At 39.4% G+C, this 19,243-nt stretch overlaps 2 protein-coding genes across 14 annotated transcripts in view; one reads left to right on the top strand and one right to left on the bottom strand.

The window, feature by feature from the left end:
* The window catches only part of Luc7l3 (LUC7 like 3 pre-mRNA splicing factor), a 335,229-nt gene that overhangs the window by 62,559 nt on the left and 253,427 nt on the right, over nucleotides 1–19,243 (bottom strand). The window lies entirely within an intron of this gene.
* The window catches only part of Spag9 (sperm associated antigen 9), a 125,543-nt gene that overhangs the window by 47,316 nt on the left and 58,984 nt on the right, over nucleotides 1–19,243 (top strand). For 5 of the 13 annotated variants that reach the window (XM_034505835.2, XM_076935988.1, XM_076935989.1 and 2 more), the window contains 3 exons: nucleotides 97–191; nucleotides 5,631–5,781; nucleotides 15,462–15,503. In XM_034505835.2, the coding sequence (XP_034361726.1) occupies nucleotides 97–191; nucleotides 5,631–5,781; nucleotides 15,462–15,503 (288 nt within the window). Of the gene's footprint in view, nucleotides 1–96; nucleotides 192–630; nucleotides 1,055–5,630; nucleotides 5,782–15,461; nucleotides 15,504–19,243 lie in introns of those variants that run through there. The other 8 variants (XM_034505824.2, XM_034505828.2, XM_034505826.2 and 5 more) reach the window with 5 other exon arrangements.

Raw genomic sequence — 19,243 nt, 5'->3', positions numbered from 1 at the left:
AAAGTTGTGCCAAAATGTTTCCTTTGTTATAATTCTGTCTTTTATTTTAGGTGATAGCCTTAAATTTTGTTTCTATTTTTTTCTTCCTTAAAATAGATGATCCATAATTATATGGAACACTTAGAAAGAACCAAACTTCATCAGCTCTCAGGGAGTGATCAACTAGAGGCTACAGCTCATAGTAGAATTAGGTAAGCTTTGTTATATACACTTTTGCCTAAAAAAAAAATGTAAAATCAATACGCCACCTTTTTGTTTTCATTTTTCCTGTTTTTCTGTCTGAGAACAATATTTAGTTGGCTTCCCCCAGATCTCTACAGGAAAGGGAAAGAATAGCATGCAAAAATAGAAATACCACTTAAAAAGTTAAATTATGAACTTTATAAATTATATGCAACATAGTGCAGGGTTTTAATTATTTTTCTTGATACTTGATGGAAAGTCAGAGTAGGTTTGAAATTTTTTAGTTTGTGGGTATGCTGAAATTTTTCATTTCTCCCATATAATTGGTCCTTTCTGTTGCACAGAGGCATGTTTAAAAGGATTAGCCAGCCATCTGTTTGATGTAGGAGTGTGAATAAATTATGTAGATCGCTAGGTATTGTAGCCAATGAGCTAAGCCAAGACTCTGAGTGGAGAGGAACATAGTTAATAGGTTGGCTGTCCTCTGGGTTGCTGCATAAATGCTAGGAGCTGCAGCTCTATGGTTATGAGGTGGGGGGAGCGGAATGACGTCATCGCTTGGGAGCCGCTGCAGGATGGAGTGGAAAGCTGCTGTTGATGGCATTGTTTTTGTGGCAGCAGCTGAATGACAGATCCTCACTACAAAGATACCCTTTTGGCCCCCGTGTAGGCCTCCTGGTTCGGACATTTCACCATGCCAGCACAGCGCCATGAATCCTGGATGCATGCTGCTGTTTGTGTTTGGCTTTGTTGGCGGGGCGGTGGTCATTAATTCTGCTATCTTAGTCTCTCTCTCTGTTTTGCTGCTTGTGCACTTTTCTATTTCTACCGGTGTGCCAGCGCTGACGCAGAACCTACCAAGGATACTCAGGTACTCCGTCCAGTCTCTCTTGGAAGCTCCTGCTTCACTGGTGGTTTTTTGGTTTTTTTGTTTTTAAATTCTTAGCACCATGAGTCTGCTTTGTAAGGATTTCTGTTGCGGAGTCAAACAATGGAAAACGGCCTCAAGCTGGGGGTCTGTGATTTTGTAGGTTCCTAGATGGAACTCTGTTTTGTGTTTGGAAATTACAGAGAGAAAAAAAAAGATTCTCTGTTGTACTTGTACATAAATATAAGGTCAGCGTGGTTTGAATGCTGAAAAGTAAGGAAGATGAAGAGCCGAGTACCAGGTCCAAGTTTGTGTATAGCTCTGGATTCAGCTTCTCGGACAAATAGCTTTTATGCTTTGTGTTGCAAATGGTTAGCCACAGAATGTAGGCTTATTTTGTTTGAGTTATCCTTTGCCTGATGTAAGGTTTGATATCAGTTTTATAGATTTGAATAACAGCTTATGGAAACTGATATTTTCCTGCTACTATAAAATACATTTTAAACTAAAAAAAAAAAAAAATCTAAATTCTTAAGACAAGAATAGAATGCCTTCCCCCAGTTATTTGCACATCAAAGTTGTGAAAGCTTTACAAGGCCTATTCACTATTGTTTGGTCAGATGTCGCCCTTGCTTTTCTTTGTACTCCTGGGTGACAAATCCCCATGCCTGCCTGTGGGGGTGGCCATGGGTCTGTAGCTTTGCTGCTGTTCCCTACTTGCAGCCTGTGTGAACCTCTTTCCACATCTTAATGCTTATGGATTTGCTTTCTTCTTTTCTAACTCATGAACTCAAAGAATCTGATTGGTTCAGATTTCTCTTTTGTATATGACTTGAAATGAAGATAACTAGTTAGTATCTAAGTGATTATAAAAATACTTAAATACTAATTTAGATTTAGGCAAGAGGAATGGAAGTAGCTCCTTCCATGTGGTTCTTTTTACTCCTAGGCCAGCCCACATTTAATTTTTAACACTCAGAAATTAGTTTTCTTGTATGGTCTAAAACTAGGTACTTGATCATTTATTTTCTTTCCTAATTTATTTGTTTTTCAGACAAGTCATGTAGCTTAGGCTAGCTTTGAATCCCACAGGGAACAGTCTCCCCAGTGCTGGGATTACAGTTTTCTGCTGGGTTCTTTCCTGATGTATAAAATTGAGGAACACTCTATTTTATATATGTTAGTACATGAAAGAGTTATATACAGATATATGTATATTTAGGATATAAGGAAACTAAAACGTGTAGGCTCGAAAATATGTATAATATTAATATAAGACTAATATTAAGGGCTGGTTTAGGCTCTGCTGAAGAAGTATTGCCATGCAGTGGCTAAGACTTTGGAGTTGTACTGTCCCGTGCATGCAACCTTGGGGCCTTTGGCAATTTGTTTAATCTCTTAGGTTCCTTCTCTTAAGGTATTTTAATTTTAAAGATCAAGTGAGCTATTTTTTTGCACTTCATTACAGTTGCAGAATATATGGCCTATTGTATGAGTAAGTCAACTTCATAGTCATTTGTGTATCTCACATTTTTAAAAAATATTTATTTCCTTAATGTATATGAGTACACTGTAGCTGTCTTCAGACACACCAGAAGAGGGCATTAGATTCCGTTACAGATGTTGTGAGCCACCATCTATCTGGTTGCTGGGAATTGAACTCAAGACCTCTGGAAGAGCAGTCTATACTCTTAACCACAGAGCCACCTCTCTAGCCCCTATATCTCACATTTTTAATAGAAGTAACTTTTAGTCTTAGTCCTGCTGGTTACTAGTATAGAAAGTCTTAGAACATCATTTTCCCTATTCTAAAATCTGCAAAACCAGTACTGTTTCCTGGTTAGTTAGATCAGGTAAAGTACATCAATTATCTGGCTCAGTACCTTTGAGTATAGCCAAGAGGCTATTTGAAATACATATTTTCAAAAATCATTTATATACATAAGCTGATATTTAAATAACCAACTAAAAATCAATATATACAACTAAAGCTACTAGCTAGAGAATATTGCAAAGATTCTGATACTTGCCAGGTTTGCTTCTGTTAGGGAGTAAAATGGCTGAACAGTGATAGCAAGTGTTTTAGTTTAGGGATTTATATCTGCCACTTAGTATTTTTCTACAGGCTCTCCATTTTTTGGTTAACTTTTCTATGACTTTTGAAGCATTTAATACATACAGTACCAAACATGCATGACAACAAAGTTTGACTAGTGTTTGTCTTTAAAGAACTTTGTTTTGAGAGTAGAATACTGTCAGACTTATATAACTGGATATATTGCCCCCATCAGTTATCTAATTGGTCAGTCTACAGAGAAAGAAGCATATGGTGATACTAATTTTCTAGATCTGGAGCAGAGAGGCCCAAGGCATCTTTGACCCATTTGACCCCTTCCTAGAGATCTGTTTTCTCAAAAAGTGACAAAAGCAAAATAGAGAGTTGTGAATTTTCCTTGTAGTTTGGAGTATAGATGGAATAGGAAAGGAAAACGTGGGTTTAAAGAGGACTCTTGGCTTCAGCTGTTTAAAGCATGTTCAGTCTTCCAGATGTTTAGAAAGGAGTTTATATGAAGGGAAGAGGATTCCAGTGACTGGCTCATGTCTCGGGAAGTCTCTGCTAACTTCTTAGCTTTAGATTAGATAGGCTCTGATTAAATTCCTACTTTTCCCTTAAGGCATGAAGGTTTGTTAGAAAATAAAGTCAAATAGTACTTTGGGAATCTCTGTTCCCAAAGTATGTTTTCCACAATTGGGAATAGACACCAGGCTAGCAACTTTTCATTCGGTTAAGTAAAGAAAAACAAAGCACTTGCTATCATTTAATGAGAAAAAAGAGGAGTGAAGTTTAAGAACAGAGAGGCAGAAATGATGTAAAGTAAAAGCTAATAAGTCTCAAGAAGCAACGAGTTCTGCTGCCTGGAAGTACAAACATGTGATGTGTAGTGTACTGTCTGTTAGGGTACAGACATGTGATGTGCAGTGTACTGTCTGTTAGGGTACAGACATGTGATGTGCAGTGTACTGTCTGTTAGGGTACAGACATGTGATGTGCAGTGTACTGTCTGTTAGGGTACAGACATGTGATGTGCAGTGTACTGTCTGTTAGGGTACAGACATGTGATGTGCAGTGTACTGTCTGTTAGGGTACAGACATGTGATGTGCAGTGTACTGTCTGTTAGGGTACAGACATGTGATGTGTAGTGTACTGTCTGTTAGGATACAGACATGTGATGTGCAGTGTACTGTCTGTTAGGGTACAGACATGTGATGTGCAGTATACTGTCTGTTAGGGTACAGACATGTGATGTGCAGTGTACTGTCTGTTAGGATACAGACATGTGATGTGCAGTGTACTGTCTTGTTAGGATACAGACATGTGATGTGCAGTGTACTGTCTGTTAGGGTACAGACATGTGATGTGCAGTGTACTGTCTGTTAGGGGGAAAACTTTCTTTTGTCATTGACTTGTAAAATAGCTGACTAGCATTTATATTGTTTCAATTTTTATTAATTAATTAATTAATTAATTATTGGAGTGTGAATGTGGAGGTCAGAGGACAACCTGTAGGAGCTGGTTCTCTCCTTCTGAACTCAGTTTGTCAGGCTTGGTGGCAATTGCCTTTGTCCACTGAGTCATCCCTCCACCCTTTTTAAAAAATTTTTTTGGAGACAGGCTCTAATGTAAAACAGGCCGGTCCCTATTTTGGTTTGTAGTACAAGAATGACCTTGAACTCCTTATCCTCCTCCTCCTGTCTCTATCTCCTACATGCTAGGACTCCATCATTCCCAGTAGAGAAAGACTTGGTAAAGAGCTGCTCTTTTTTTCCTGACAGAAATTTTCTCGTCTGCACTCTGCCTAAAAGAACTATTGTAGTATGATTTGTAGAAAACCAAGATTTTCATTAAAAACCTTTTGGATTTTTACTATTGAATAGTATCCCTGTTTCAAAGAGGATATTCATTTTCCTCTAGGCAGAAAAAGCCTACTCTAAAAACACTGTAGCTTGGGGAAGTGGGAAAACTAGGAACAGGGACTGGGGAGGCTGCCTTCGCTGGTCCCTGTGACCGCCAACCTACACGGTTACAACTCGGCAGCTCTTGATGTTTGCCACACCACACCACCACCGACTTCCTGGTGGAGGCAGGTGTGTTAATGCTCGCCTGTAGTCTCAGCATGCAGCAGGCTAAGGCGGACGATGTCAGCTCAGGGTCAGACTAGGCTAAGGTCTGAGACCTCATCTCTGAACAACTCCAAACTTGCCAGCCGAAAACAGTGTCTAAACAGTTTTTCCACACTTTTCTTAACTTTCAGAGCTGATGTAACTTTTTAGACTGTCTTTTCTCTTTGGTATATACTTACTTAGCTAAGTGTGCATATAGTACATGTAGGAGAGCTGATTGAAGAATAATGAGACTAAGCTTTCCACAGCCTGGGTAGACTTCGACCTTGTTGTTCCCCTGCCTCAACTTCCAAATAGCTAGGATTATTCTATTCACAGCCCAGGCTTCTAACTTACAATCATGACAAATAAAAAACTAAAGTGACTGTTTAATTTTTTTCTCCCCTTTTCCAATAGAAAAGAACGTCCTATATCATTAGGGATTTTCCCTCTACCTGCCGGAGATGGATTGCTTACACCTGACACTCAGAAAGGAGGTGAGACCCCAGGATCAGAACAATGGAAATTTCAAGAATTAAGTCAACCACGTTCTCATACCAGCCTGAAGGTAAGCTTTGTTTTACCAGAACATTTTATGAGCATTTTTATTCAAATAGAAGTTGCAGAAAACCAAAGGATAATCTAATAGTTTAGGGCTGCCCTGATAGTTTACTGGATGAAAGTGCTTGTCATCAACCCTGACAGTCTCCATCCTCAGGACCTACATGATAGAAGAGAGAACCAACTCCTGATTATCCTCTGACCTCTACAGAACCACCATGGCTGTAGTTCACACCTCATTCTACCGCACACAAATAAGTAAATAAATCTAAATTTAAAAACATAGTTTATATATTTTTTAGTTTGAAAAGTATCTTAAAGACAAACAAATGGAAATAAGTTTTTTCCCAGGAGTGTATGCTTTTGCTAGTTAATTTTAAGTTACAAAGGAAAACAAAACCAAATACTGTTCCATCTTTACCTTAGTTAAGGTTATTGGTGCTGTGGTGAAACCCCAGCTTGGGAGGAAAGTTTTGTTTGTTTGTTTGTTTGTTTGTTTGCCTTATGCATCACTGTCCATAATTGTAGGAAGTCGGGGCAGGAACCTGGAGGCAGGAACTGATGCAGAGGCCATGGTGGGGTGTTGCTTACTAGCTTGCTCCATATGGCTTGCTCAACCTGCTTTTTTATAGAACCCAGGACCACAGCCCGGGGTGGCCCCACCCACAAGGGGCTGAGCCCGTCCCCATCAATCACTAATTAAAGAAAATGCCCTACAGGATTGCCTACAGCCCAGTCTTAATGGAAGCATTTTCTCAATTTAGGTACCCTCCTTTCTGATGACTCTAACTTTGTCAAGTTGATATTAAAACTAGCCAACATAATGTTACTTAGTAGTCTAATGACAAGAATTTCTTTTATATTTAGTGTATCTAATATGAATCTAGAATTTAGGGTCTAGTGACGTGTGGAACTAATTGGGATTTTGTTTTGTTTGTATTTGTTTTTTTATTTTTGTTTTTATGGGCACTGGGGATCAACTTAGGGTCTTATTACTACTTTTGGAACCCTATATTCAGAAATTCTAACTTTATTTATTTTATGTATTGCTGATGGGGCACATTTGTGGAAGTCAGGAAACAACTTTTGGGAATTGTTCTTCCACTGTAGGTCCTAGGAATAGAATTCAGGGAGTCAGGCTTATGCTGAAAGCACTTCTGCCTACTGAGCCATCTTGCCAATCCTCAGCTCTGGGCCATGGGCATGATAAGCAAGCACTCTGTTACTGAGATATATTCCTTTTTAGTTTGAAATAGTGTGTCACTAAGTTGCTCCAGCCAGCTTTGAATTCATGTAGCCGTAGTTCAAGCTAGCTTTGAGCTTGATGATTTTTTTTCCTCATCCTCAGAGTACCTATATACCATCTGGCCTCATTGATGTCCTTTTCTTATCAAAATTTTATATTTGTCTGTGTACCTGCTTGTTGTCTATCCATGTCCCACCTGGGGGCAATGCCTGTGGAGGCTAGACGAGGACACTGGATTCCCTGTGGGGCTTCACTTCATTATATTTCTTATTCATTCGTTTGATTCAGGCAGTTCTCCTGCCTCAGCCTTCCAAGGATTGCAGGGATACTCATCATGCTCAATTATAATTCCACTTGAAAGGCACAGTGCATTTTTCCTTCCTTAAAGCTTCTTTATGAAAGTGAGATATGAAATGCATTCTGTTTAGCCCAAAAGACCTGCTGTTAATTCTTTAAAGAATATACACTGGGTGTTAATATTTTAGAGAAAAATTTAGTAAATAACAGATAAATGTAATTAATAAGGTACTCTAAAAAGAGATAAATTAATAATACTCAAAAATGTTTTAAAGTTAGTCATGGTTGCATGCGACTATAATTCTACTAGAAAGGCTGAAGCAGGAGGTTTGCAATCAGTGTAGCGTAGGCTCCATATTAAGTAGCATGACAACCTATGCTATAGAGTAAGATACTATCTCACCACCAGAGAGACAAGGGGAGAGGAAGAGAGAGCTGCCATTTGAACTCAGCCTGGACGACATAGACCTTATCTGAAGAAACAAACACATGAAAATTTAAAGTTATGTTCTATATCTTATAAAATAGAATATTCATAAAGGGACTATTAATTAATAAAATGAAAGCAAGCCAGTCACAGGGAGCACACCCTTAATCCAATCCCAGTTTTCTGAGTTAGAGGTCAGCCTGGTCTACATAGTAAGTTTCAAAACAGAAAGAGCTAGATACTGAGACCTGTCTCTAAAAGTAAAAAAAGTTTAAAAGCCCTAGTATATTGTAAAATTACTGAATCATTAAACAGGTTGCTTATTTATATATAGATGATTTTTTTCTCCTCCGCTTTTTTGGTGAAACATGGTCTCAGATATCCCAGGCTAGCTTCCAATTTACTATGTAGTCAAGGATGACCTTGAACTTCTCATGTGAGTCTACTTCCTGAGTGTTAGGGTTATAGTAGGCATGTGTGAATATATCTGGTAATATGGTGCTAGAAACTGAACAAAGCCTTCATAAATACAAGATACGCACTCTGCCAACTGAGCTATATCCTTAGTTCCTTATAGCTTTTCTTCCCTTTTCCCTATAATATTTATCACTATCTAAGTACCTGTTGTCGGAACTCAGCACTTGTTTTGTTGTTGTTGAGACAGGGTCACACTATGTATCCCAGTTTGGTGTCACACTTGTAATCCTCCTGCCTCAACCTCCTAAGTGCTAGGATTATAGACATGCACCACCATACTCAGCTAGAATATTTTTTATGAACTGTTTGATCTTTATGTGTACTTATGAATGTATGCACAGGTGGCATACATTCATAAGTGTGCAGGTGCTCAAGGAGGCCAGGAGAGGGTGTCAGATACCCTGGAGCTGAAGTTACAGTTGTATGCTAACTGGATGTGGGTATTGAGAACCAAACTAGGATCCTTTGGAAGAGCATCAGTGTGTCTCTCTAGGTCCAAATTATCTGTTTAGATGTTAGAGTCTTCTGAGATAATATGAATGATCTTTCAGCTGTAGATGGTAGAGATATTCAGAACCTTTCCGTTGATTTTTTTTGGTATGTATTCAAAGCAATAGGCAGTCACTAAATATTTGAAAGTTCTCCTCTCAAAAGTATCTTGGACACTAAGTTTGCCTGTCCCACTTCCTGTATAATTTTTCAGAAGCTACATGTGCTCAGAACATGCCCGTGGTGATGTCACTATGAAGTGTTTGCTCTTTCTTCTGTACCCACAGACTTTTATATATTTGTAGGTTTAGCAGATCTTCCAATATACCTCTCTCAGTTCTCACTTCCTGTGCTCTCTCTTCTAAAACAAACTTTAAGTAGGAAGGATACTTAAAACATGTATATATACCATATGGCAGCCATGCCTTAATTACTATCCAGACTGAATAGTAAGATTATCATAGTTCTTTTATTTAATCCAGTAATAAGCTATGTCAAAATCTTATTGGCAAGTTATAAACCAATTAAGAAATAATTAATAATGATGGATTTTATCTACTGTGGAAATTCAAAGATAACATTATTCCCCAAAAAGTTTATAAAGCAAAATCCAGTCTGTTTCTTGATGTCCGGAAAGGCTCAGCAGGTAACAGTTTTCAAGGTGGTACATTGTAGAATGTAAAGTATGTTTTGTAAATTATGCCTGCTTACTAGAATCCATGTTATTACTGAGTCCATGCAATCAACCAGATGCCTCTCTAACTTTGTCAAGAGCTGGGAGTCAGGGCTTGATTTCCCACAAGGACAATGGGAAATGGCCTCTCACCTTGAGTTTTCATATGGGACAGGAATTGAAATAGGCTGGTGTGTGTGTGTTTGTGTGCTTGTGTGCATTTGCGTGTGTGCACATGTTCATGTGCTGGATGTTGCTGGTATACACCACTCACTGTTCCCAACTGTTACATGGTCGCTGCAACTCTCATTTTTCCTGAGAACTTTGATAAAGACCTAGCTATGTTTGGTGCATGGTTTGAATTCATTATGAAAAGAAAAAGCAAAAGGTCACAATTATAAGTGACTTTAATTTTCCTAGCACAGCTTGTTTTTGAAGTAAGATTAATATGAGAATTTTCCATGAGAAAAAAAAAATCACATGATGAGTTTTAAACAGTGTAACAGGAGGAAATGGAAAACTTTGATGTAAGAATGCTATAAAGGAGATTTGCCAATAGTGGTGAAGTTATGAATCGTCATTTTTGATTAGTTGAAAATTTCCTGGTGTGAGAGATCTGTTAGTGATGTTATAAGAACTCTGAGGGTGATGCACCTAAAAACTGTTGAAGCCTTTTCTTTACATATTTCCTAGAACATTTTTTCAGAGGTAGACAAGTAAATAAATGATAGAATTTCAAGTATCATTATGTGCCATTAAGAAAGCAAAATAAAACTGGAGTACGATAGTGCTTGCCTTTGATCCTAGCACTCAGGAGGCAGAGGAGATGGGTCTTTGTGAGTTCAAGGCCAGGCTGATTGTAGAGGGGTTGACTCCAGCCAGAGCTATACAGTAAGAACCTTGCCTTTTTTTTTTTTTTTAAAAAAAAAAAAAAAAAAAAAAAAGCATCCAATATCGTGGTGCATGCCTTTGATCCCAGGACTCAGGAGGCAGAGGTAGGTAGGTCAATGAGAGTATGAGGCTACCTAGTCTACAGAGGGAGTTTGAGGACTACCATAGAGAAGTCTGTCTGAAAAAAGCAAACAAAAAGCAAAGTGAGGGTCAGTCAGGAAGATAGACTATCAGATAAAGGCACCTTCCACCAAGCCGGACAGAGGGAGAAACCTGAGACCCATGTAGTGCAGGAGAGAATGGAGTCCTCCTGTAAGTTGTCTTCTGACTGCTGCATGCATGCATTTGCCAGACGTGCTCACACAGATTTATGGAAGAAAAAAAAAAAAGCATGGATCTTACTGATCCATGCAAGATATATACAGGTATAAGGATATTACTGTGAAATCTTCACTATTATGTGATAATCATGGTAAATAATAGACAGAAAGCAAGGTAAGCCAGAGAATAATTTGTAGGGAAAGAGGCTATTTTGGAGTAACTGTGAGAATGGCAAGTGGAAATATTTACAGGAATAGTTTTGTGAGGAACGAAGACACAGTAGCAACACCCAGGCTTTGTACTGGGGCCACGCTCGGGGATACTTGAGGAGCAGTTTCTCTTCATCCTGTTCCTCTCATCCCTTCTTAAGAGCACTGACATACCTTTGGTTGAGCTGGCCCCAAACATCGTTCTTTGCAAACCCAGTGGGAAGGTCTGAGTCCTCACCTTGCCTTTTTCTCATCGTTTCCCAGGCTGAGTGCATCCAGGTTGGTGAAGGCTTCCTTCCTTGGCAGGCAGGATGGCCTCACCTCCCACTTGCTCTTGCTTCTCTGATGTTTTTGCTTCTTTTTAGTCGTCTAATTCCTGGATTGCCAATACTTAAATCTCTGCACTTCTCCTAGTTTAGTTGGTTCAAGTTCCATGTCTGCACATGTTGTCTGAACATTGCTGTTCACAAATTTCTCTCCAGCCATGACTCCTTTCCTGAACTCTAGGTTTCTGCATCCAGGTGCATTTCTTCCAGATTTCCCTGCATTGGAGTTTTGCCCTGCCTTAGTTACACACACAAGCATACTCTTTCTAGATGGATCCCAGGTACTACAATTTACATGACGCCGTACTCCTGACTCTTCTCTTATCCCCTGCCCCTTTTCTTTCTCATCTTCCTGCCCCTCCAGGGTTCTTGCCCAGGCTGGCCTTGAATCCATTCCTTCTGCTTCAGCACTCCTCCACACCATTGCTGACTCTGGATTAACATCCTCAAATCAAAATTTACAGACCAGTTCAAGGAGGGAAATTTAAAAGTTTTCTATTTTTCATTAACTAAAATCTCTTACTGTAGAACTTCAAATGAATTGTTAAAAATAAACATTAAATATGTTATTAAATATATTAAATAAAAATAAATATATTAAAAATAATAATGGGTAAAGCTGTCCTTCCTTCCTTCCTTTTTTAAATGTGCCATAGAAGTGCCAAGTATGAGAATGATGAAAATGTTCAAGTTCAAAGTGAGAAGCCTCCTACCCTGAATGGTTCTGGGGATTGATCCAGGCTCTCATCTGTGTTAAGCAAATTCATTACCATTGATCTATATTTCAAACCCAAGGTCAGCCTTTTTCATCTAACTGAATGATAGGACCAAATAAAGGAGGAATTTGTATACAAAAGGCAGTTCCTAGATGATAACCATAGTCTCAGCACTGTAGTGGAACACTGTTTTATCTTGTCTGTCTTTCTCTGCACAGGTCAGACTCAGTCACTAGAGAGGGCTGAACAAGCAGACTTAGTCTTCTGGGTGGTGATAGTCTGGTATAGTGTCAGAGCTGCAGTAGCATAAGGATCTCCTGTTAGCAGGGCAGTCTGACTTGCATGCTAATTCCTAAAACAATGACAATGCCTACCCAAGTAGAGATAGCAGACATAGGTATCTGAGCCTTAGCCAGTGAGGAGAGCATGGAGGAGGGGCCAATTTGGAAATGTATAGGTGTAGATTCAAGGAGTGTAAGTTGCAGAGCTAACAATAGGACTTATAAAAGGAGGCTAGCTTATTCAAGAAAGGTAGCCTGGTGGTGGCAGGGTTAGAAAAAAGGACAGAGGTGGTGGTGGCAGGGGAGGAGGAAAAGCAAACCTGAAAGACTAGTTTTATTGGGTACTTAGAAAACTGAAGTAGAATTGACAGACAAAAGAGACAAATGGATATACCTAGCAATGGGCCAGGGAAGGGAGTCACGTTCTCAACTGCAATTCCAGCCTTCCTTGAGTGGATGAATGGGACTCCTTAGTTTTCCTAGGTTTTGCTGTTATAAGCAATGCTGTAGTGAGTAACCAGCCAAGGTCTAAAAATGAGCATGAAAAGCCTGTGACTAGGACAATATGTTTGTTTATAACTGCCCCTATGTGTATGCATATGTTCCCAAAAAAGTATTTGGGATAGTAGTTGAATAGTATTCTGGGATGTTGATTGCTAGCAGGATATGACTTTTAGAACTGAGAAAAACAATTTTAAATAATTAAAAGGACTGGGTTGTACCTACTTAGTAATTTTTTGAAGAATCTCTTATAAAATTATGATGTGAATACTATAGACCCACTGTGAGAAGCTCGTGTCGGCAGGTTTTGGTGTATCAGGGCAGTGGTCAGTGTGTGCTGCGTTCTTCAGGGGATGTGCTTAGCATACAGAGCAGGAAACTGAACAGAGCCAGCATTCTTGCTGAGAGTTTTCTGTCCTCTTCTGTGTGTGGTAAAGTTCAGGAACTGTTCCTGTTTCCCTAGTCTTTATAAGTAGTTAATCTCAATAGTTGAGTCCCTATATCATATTTTTGCTGTCTATTTCTCCTAGGAAATAAAATATTAAGTTTTAAAATAGCAAAGTTTTTTTTTAAACTTTTGAGATAATTTTATACTATAGCAGAAATTAAAAATAAAAATGCAATTTTAAGAGAAAATGGATTGTATATTGTGATTCCGTAGTCTTCTTGCTGTGATAGAACATAAGAAGTTTGTTCTATACTTGCAGTTTTTGTCTGTACATTTTCCCCCACACATGTATCCTCATTTGATAGACTCAGAAAAAAAAAAAAGCCACACTCTGTGATGGTATGAAATCATAAAAGGATAGACTTGATCTTGTCACTCATTTTAAACTTTTGGGGAAAAGAAGATAGTATTATTTCTTTGTGGAAATTTGTTTTCTTTTGTTTTTGGAGACAGGTCTCACACTAGTCCAGGCTGGTCTAGAGCTCACTGTGTATCTGAGGCTGACCTTGAACTTAAAGCAGCTCTCCCATCTATCCACATGAGACACCAGGACTGGCTTTTGTTGCACATTCATTGTGTTGTATGTTGCTGAGATGCTTACATATGGTGAGAATTAAAATTAATGAAAAACCCAAATAACAAACACCATTTGAAAATGGCGGTGTGTAAAGTGTATCTATATAGATATCTTCTTTTAAGTTATTTACACATAGGTATTTATTAATACTCACTGATATTTAAATATTCAAATAAACTTTCAGAATAAGGAAAAAGAAAGGACCTTGTTTCAGCCTCCTGAGTAGCTGGAATTACAAGCTTTTTCATCATGCTAAGACAGGCCTTAACTTTTACCAGTGCATACTGATGGCTCTGTGTGTGTGTGTGTCCCTGTGTCCGAGTGTCTATGGTGCCCATGTGTGTTCTTTAAGACAAATAGGCTTGTGCTCTAGATAATTTCTTTGCAGCTTACTTTTTTTCATTTAACACAATTTTAATTTAATATATATGAATGCTTTGCACACTCGTATGTATGTCAGCTATCAGTGTGCCTGGTGCCTACAGAGGTCAGAAGAGGTTGATACTGGATCCCACAAAACTGGAGTTATAAAATGTGTCACCATGTGGATGCTGGGAACCAAATCCTTGTCCTCTGGAAGAGCAGCCAGGTCTCTTTTAATAATTGAACCATCTCTTCAGCCCTTAACAGTATTTGTTGATAGTGTTTATTGTTTGTTTATTCTTAAATAGGCGTTTCACTGTGTTGCTCTAGCCAGTCTGTAATGACTTATGTAAATCAGGTTGGCCTTGAACTCAGATCTGCTAGATTCTGCCTCCTCAGAACTGGGATTAGAGGCATGTGCCACCACACCTAGCCTTTATACTTATGTAGAAAGAACACCCTTTTTAAAAATGGGTGTAGAAATAATTATTAAATAAATCCCGACAATGGGTTCCCTACCTGCCCCAATGGTTTATGTTTCCAAATGAAAGACATGCACACAGCCTTTATATTTTAATGCCTTAAGCAGCTCAATAGCCGGGCCACTGCCTAACCTCCATATGGTTAATCTTGAATTATTACTTACTAATGTTATGTTCTATCTTGGCTGCTTTAGACCCAGTTGGGTAGCCCTCTGGGCCACACTCTCCCAGCTCCTTCACATGGCAGCTTCACTATATCATAAAATTGAATTTTTAGCAGTAGTGGGTTGTTTAGTTTAGTTTTGATTTGGTTTTTTGAGACAGGGTTTCTCTGTGTAGCCCTGGATGTCTGGAACTCTCTCTGTAGACCAGGCTTCCCTTGAACTTACAGAGATCTGCCTGCCCCTGCCTCCCAAGTGCTGGAATTAAAGGCATAAACCACTACTGCCTGACTATAATTTTTGTTTTTTGAGATAAAGTCTTAATGTCTTTTACATTAAAAAAAATGTGTGTATGTGTGTGTGTGTGTGTGTGTGTGTGTGTGTGTGTGTGTGTGTGTGTGTAATTGTGCACATGGGGGTCAGAGGCAACTTTCAAGAGTTGGTTCTATCCTTCTACCATGTGGTTCTAGGACTGAACTCAGATTGTCAGGTTTAGCAGTAAGCACCTTTTCTTCGTAAACCATTCCACCTTAGAAAAGGACTCACTGTATTTCAAGGCTGGACCAGAAATCACCATGAAGCCCATTTCACCATTCAGCCTTCAGTCTTCCTGCCTTAGCTGTCCAGAGCTGAGATGACAGGCAAGAGCCACTATACCTGATTTTCAAAACCCTCATTTTACACACAGGAAGTAATAGATGGAACTATAGCCTAAGAAGTATTATATAAACCAAAAATATAGATTTGTTAACACCGAGTAAATACCTATTTTTCTTTTTTTATAATCTTTCCCTCTACCTAGGTCAGCCATAGCCCTGAACCTCTGAAGGCTGTAGAACAGGAGGTGAGAATGGTGATTCAGAACATTTTGCAAAAAGTAAAGAGAAGAGATTAACTATTGGTTACTTTCTCAAACTGCTATTCTCCAGATATCACATGCTCTATTTGGAAGATTATTGATGTTATTCTCTGAAATACAGAAGAAAGTAACTTACAGTGGTTGCCAGGGCTTTACTGTGACTATAATTTGCTCTTCCTTCAGAGTAAGCATTTTGAAACTTAAAATGTAAGTGCATTCTGTGAAAAATTCAGTCTGTTTCCATTAATCCAATTCTGGGTAAGAAATTTTGTGCACCTTCTTTGCCTAGGGCAGAGTATGCATAGCTTGTCCAGCCTTGGGGACAGCCAGGGTGTCATTTTTACCAAGGACTCCTTCCCCAGCTTAACAGTGTTCTTCAGTTCTACATAGGCCCCATTCAACTTTGTCCCCAGAAGAACTGTGAAGAGTCTGCTGCATGTCAGACTTGCTATGCTAAGTACTCAGGAAGACTGCAGTGGTCCAGGTCAGCAGTTAACCCAGGTCCATGGCAGCAGCCTCGGCATTGAAGTGCAACAGGGTGGTCCTCTTTCAGAAATATCCTCGAGGTTAGGCCATTCCTATCTTTCCATTAATCTCCTAAATTTATACCAGATATATTTTACCTACCTGTGTCTAAAATTTTGATGTTCTTTGAGTCACAGACTCTTGTGGGACTGTTGTTACAAAAACTCTTTAAGCCGGGTGGTGGTGGCGCACACCTTTGATCCCAGCACTCGGGAGGCAGAGGCAGGCGGATTTCCGAGTTCGAGGCCAGCCTGGTCTACAGAGTGAGTTCCAGGACAACCAGGGCTATACAGAGAAACCCTGTCTCGAAAAACAAACAAAAAAAAAAAAACCAGCGCATGTACTCTCAGAACCTTGTCACTGTGTGCTGTACTGCTGTGAACCAAAAGTCTATACCAGTCACTTTCAAGGCTGAGTTTTATTTGGGGAGAAAGTAACATCAACATAAAATTACAAGGTGATATGTGTTATAACTGAGAGTTTATATGGGTGGGGCTGGTTACTTGTTTGTCTTCATCTGATTTAAACATTTTACATTTAAAAAGCAGAGAGATTGGGGAGATAGCTGGTGGATATTTGTAATTCTAGTGCTGGGGAGGCATAGGCAGACAGATTCATCCCTAGGGCTCACTGGCCAGCTCGCTTATTTGATATATATCAGACCAACGAGCTACAGTGTCTTTAAGAAAACAAAAACGATGAACAGTGTAGCCACCTGAGCTTGTTCTCTGCACACATACAAACACATGCATCCATACTTTACAGAGAATAAAAGGCAGACAAAAGCTATGTTTTTCCCCTTGGTTAGTTTCTCTTTCTCTTGTAGAAATTATTTAATCCCAACCCAGGGGTTCTACCCTGCCTTTAACCATTTAGTTCTGGATAAAAGGCACACACAACTTTTATATTTACAATAAGCCTTAAACAGCACAAGAGCTGGGCAGATATCTACCCTCTATGCTATTAGAATGTAGTTTCCTACTATGTTTCATCTGGGCTGCTCTTAATTCCAGTTGGCCAGCCCTCAGGGCCATGTGTTCATAACTCACCTAACCCAGGGCAATTTCTCCTTCCTCTTCCACCACCACCTTCTGGTTCTTAGACTTCTTGCCTGGAAAACCTAAACCCTACCCCTGCCCAGCTATTGGCATCTTTACTTACCAATCAGAAATAACTTGGAGGCAGGGTCACTTGGGTTGCAAACTCCAGGTCTTAGGGGCTGCACTTAGCATTGCAATAGACAGCAAGACCAAACCTCAAGTCAGTGTCTGTCTCTGTCTCTGTCTCTGTCTCTGTCTCTGTCTCTGTCTCTGTCTCTCTCTCTCTCTCTCTCTCTCTCTCTCTCTCTCGTAGCCTTTCCTGGCCTGGAAGTTGCTATGTTGACCCATTTGACCTCAAACTCAAGGATATCTGCCTGCTTTATATTTTGAGTTTTGAGGCAAGGTTTTTCTCTGTAGTTCACACTGATGTTCAGCTCATTACCCTGCCTCAGCTTTCTAGTATGAGCCACCATCCCAACCTCCATGTTTAAGGATGGAATTTTATGTATATTGTTAGATATGTTTTTATTAATATAAAACATCTCAGAATTTTGTCTTGCCAATCTAAAGCTCTAGGGTTGGACATGGTAGCTCTACTGTGATCGGAGCACTCCATCACGGACAGCAGGAGGCTCTCTGCTGCATCAGACTTTGCGGTATTGCTTTCTCATCCAAGTACCAAAGCCCAGGAAAAAAGGGCTCCTTTGAAAATGTTTCCCCTCACATTTAGAGCAAAGGCCTTATTGGAGCTCATGCTGCATCTCTGAGATTCAGCCGACAGAGAAGTAAAGCCCACACAGTGAGCTATTTTAAAGAGTGTAAAATATTCTTCTGTGGCGAAAGTATGGAGTGGAAGTTACAGATCTCAGGTTATTGGATAAGCCCAAGGCAACTCTGAGGCGGGGTTTCCTTCTAAGGCAGTTTGATTCATTACTCTCCTGAGCCATGATGTGTCAGGCTCCTTTCTTTTGGGTTTGGTTCTTCCCTAGTTCTTTGATTCCATGCTTTAAGGTACACAAATGTTTTTAGGAGGTGGATTTTTGCCAAACTGTTTATATTATGAACTCTTTACTTATTAAATAGAGAAATCTTAAGATGAAAATAATCAGACATTTGGGCTGGTGGTTTTAGTAGCTACAGTGATGGAAAAATCCAACTCCTCATCTTGATTTTTTTTCCCCAAATAACTTGACCAATATAATTTCTTTCTCTGCACAGATGAACTTGGTTAAGACTTCTCTAGAGCAGTGATTCTCCATCTGTTGGTCACAACCCCTTTGGGGGTCAAATGACTCTTTCACAGGAGTCACATATTAGATATTCTGTATATCAGATATTTATATTATAATTCATAACATTAGTAGCAAAATTATAATAATGAAGTATCAATTAAAGTAATTTTATAGTTGAGGGTCACCACAGCATGAGGAACTATATTAGAGGGTTGCAGTATTAGGAAGATTGAGAACCATGGCTGTAGAGCCTTTTGAATCTACAGTATTAATTCATTTGAGGGCTCCATTAGAAACACAGATTATTACATTTTTAAAAGGTGTATTATATTTTAAACCTTAATATAAGTTAAACAGATATTTTATTTTTTAATGGAGTGTACATCAAGGCAAAGACAAAGACTTCATGCTGAAAGGATGGTGGTTCATATTTTTTGTGTTGTGTCTTTGGGTTCCATTGCTGTGAAGAGACACTATGACCAAGGCAGTTCTTAAAAAAGCAAACATCGCCAGGCGGTGGTGGCGCACGCCTTTGATCCCAGCACTTGGGAGGCAGAGGCAGGCGGATTTCTGAGTTCAAGGCCAGCCTGGTCTACAGAGTGAGTTCCAGGACAGCCAGGACTACACAGAGAAACCCTGTCTTTAAAAAAAAAAAAAAAACAAAAAAACAAAAAAAACCAAAAACAAACAAACAAACAAAAAAGGCAAACATCTAATTTGGGCAGGCTTGCAGTTTCAGAGGTTTAGTCCATTATCATCATGGCAGGAAGTATAACACTGCAGACAGTAATGGTGCTGGAGAAAGAGCTGAGAGTTCTATATCTTCATCCAAAGGCAGCAGAAGCAGAAGGAGACTGTCTCTTCTACAGTCAGCCAGGAGGAAGATCTCTTTAGCACTGGGCAGAGTTTGATCATAGGACCCCCAAAG

The sequence above is a fragment of the Arvicanthis niloticus genome, chromosome 6, assembly GCF_011762505.2.
Source record: "Arvicanthis niloticus isolate mArvNil1 chromosome 6, mArvNil1.pat.X, whole genome shotgun sequence".
NCBI classification, from domain to species: domain Eukaryota; kingdom Metazoa; phylum Chordata; class Mammalia; order Rodentia; family Muridae; genus Arvicanthis; species Arvicanthis niloticus.
Note: the sequence above shows the minus strand (reverse complement) of the source record. Positions and strands in the feature narration are given on the sequence as shown.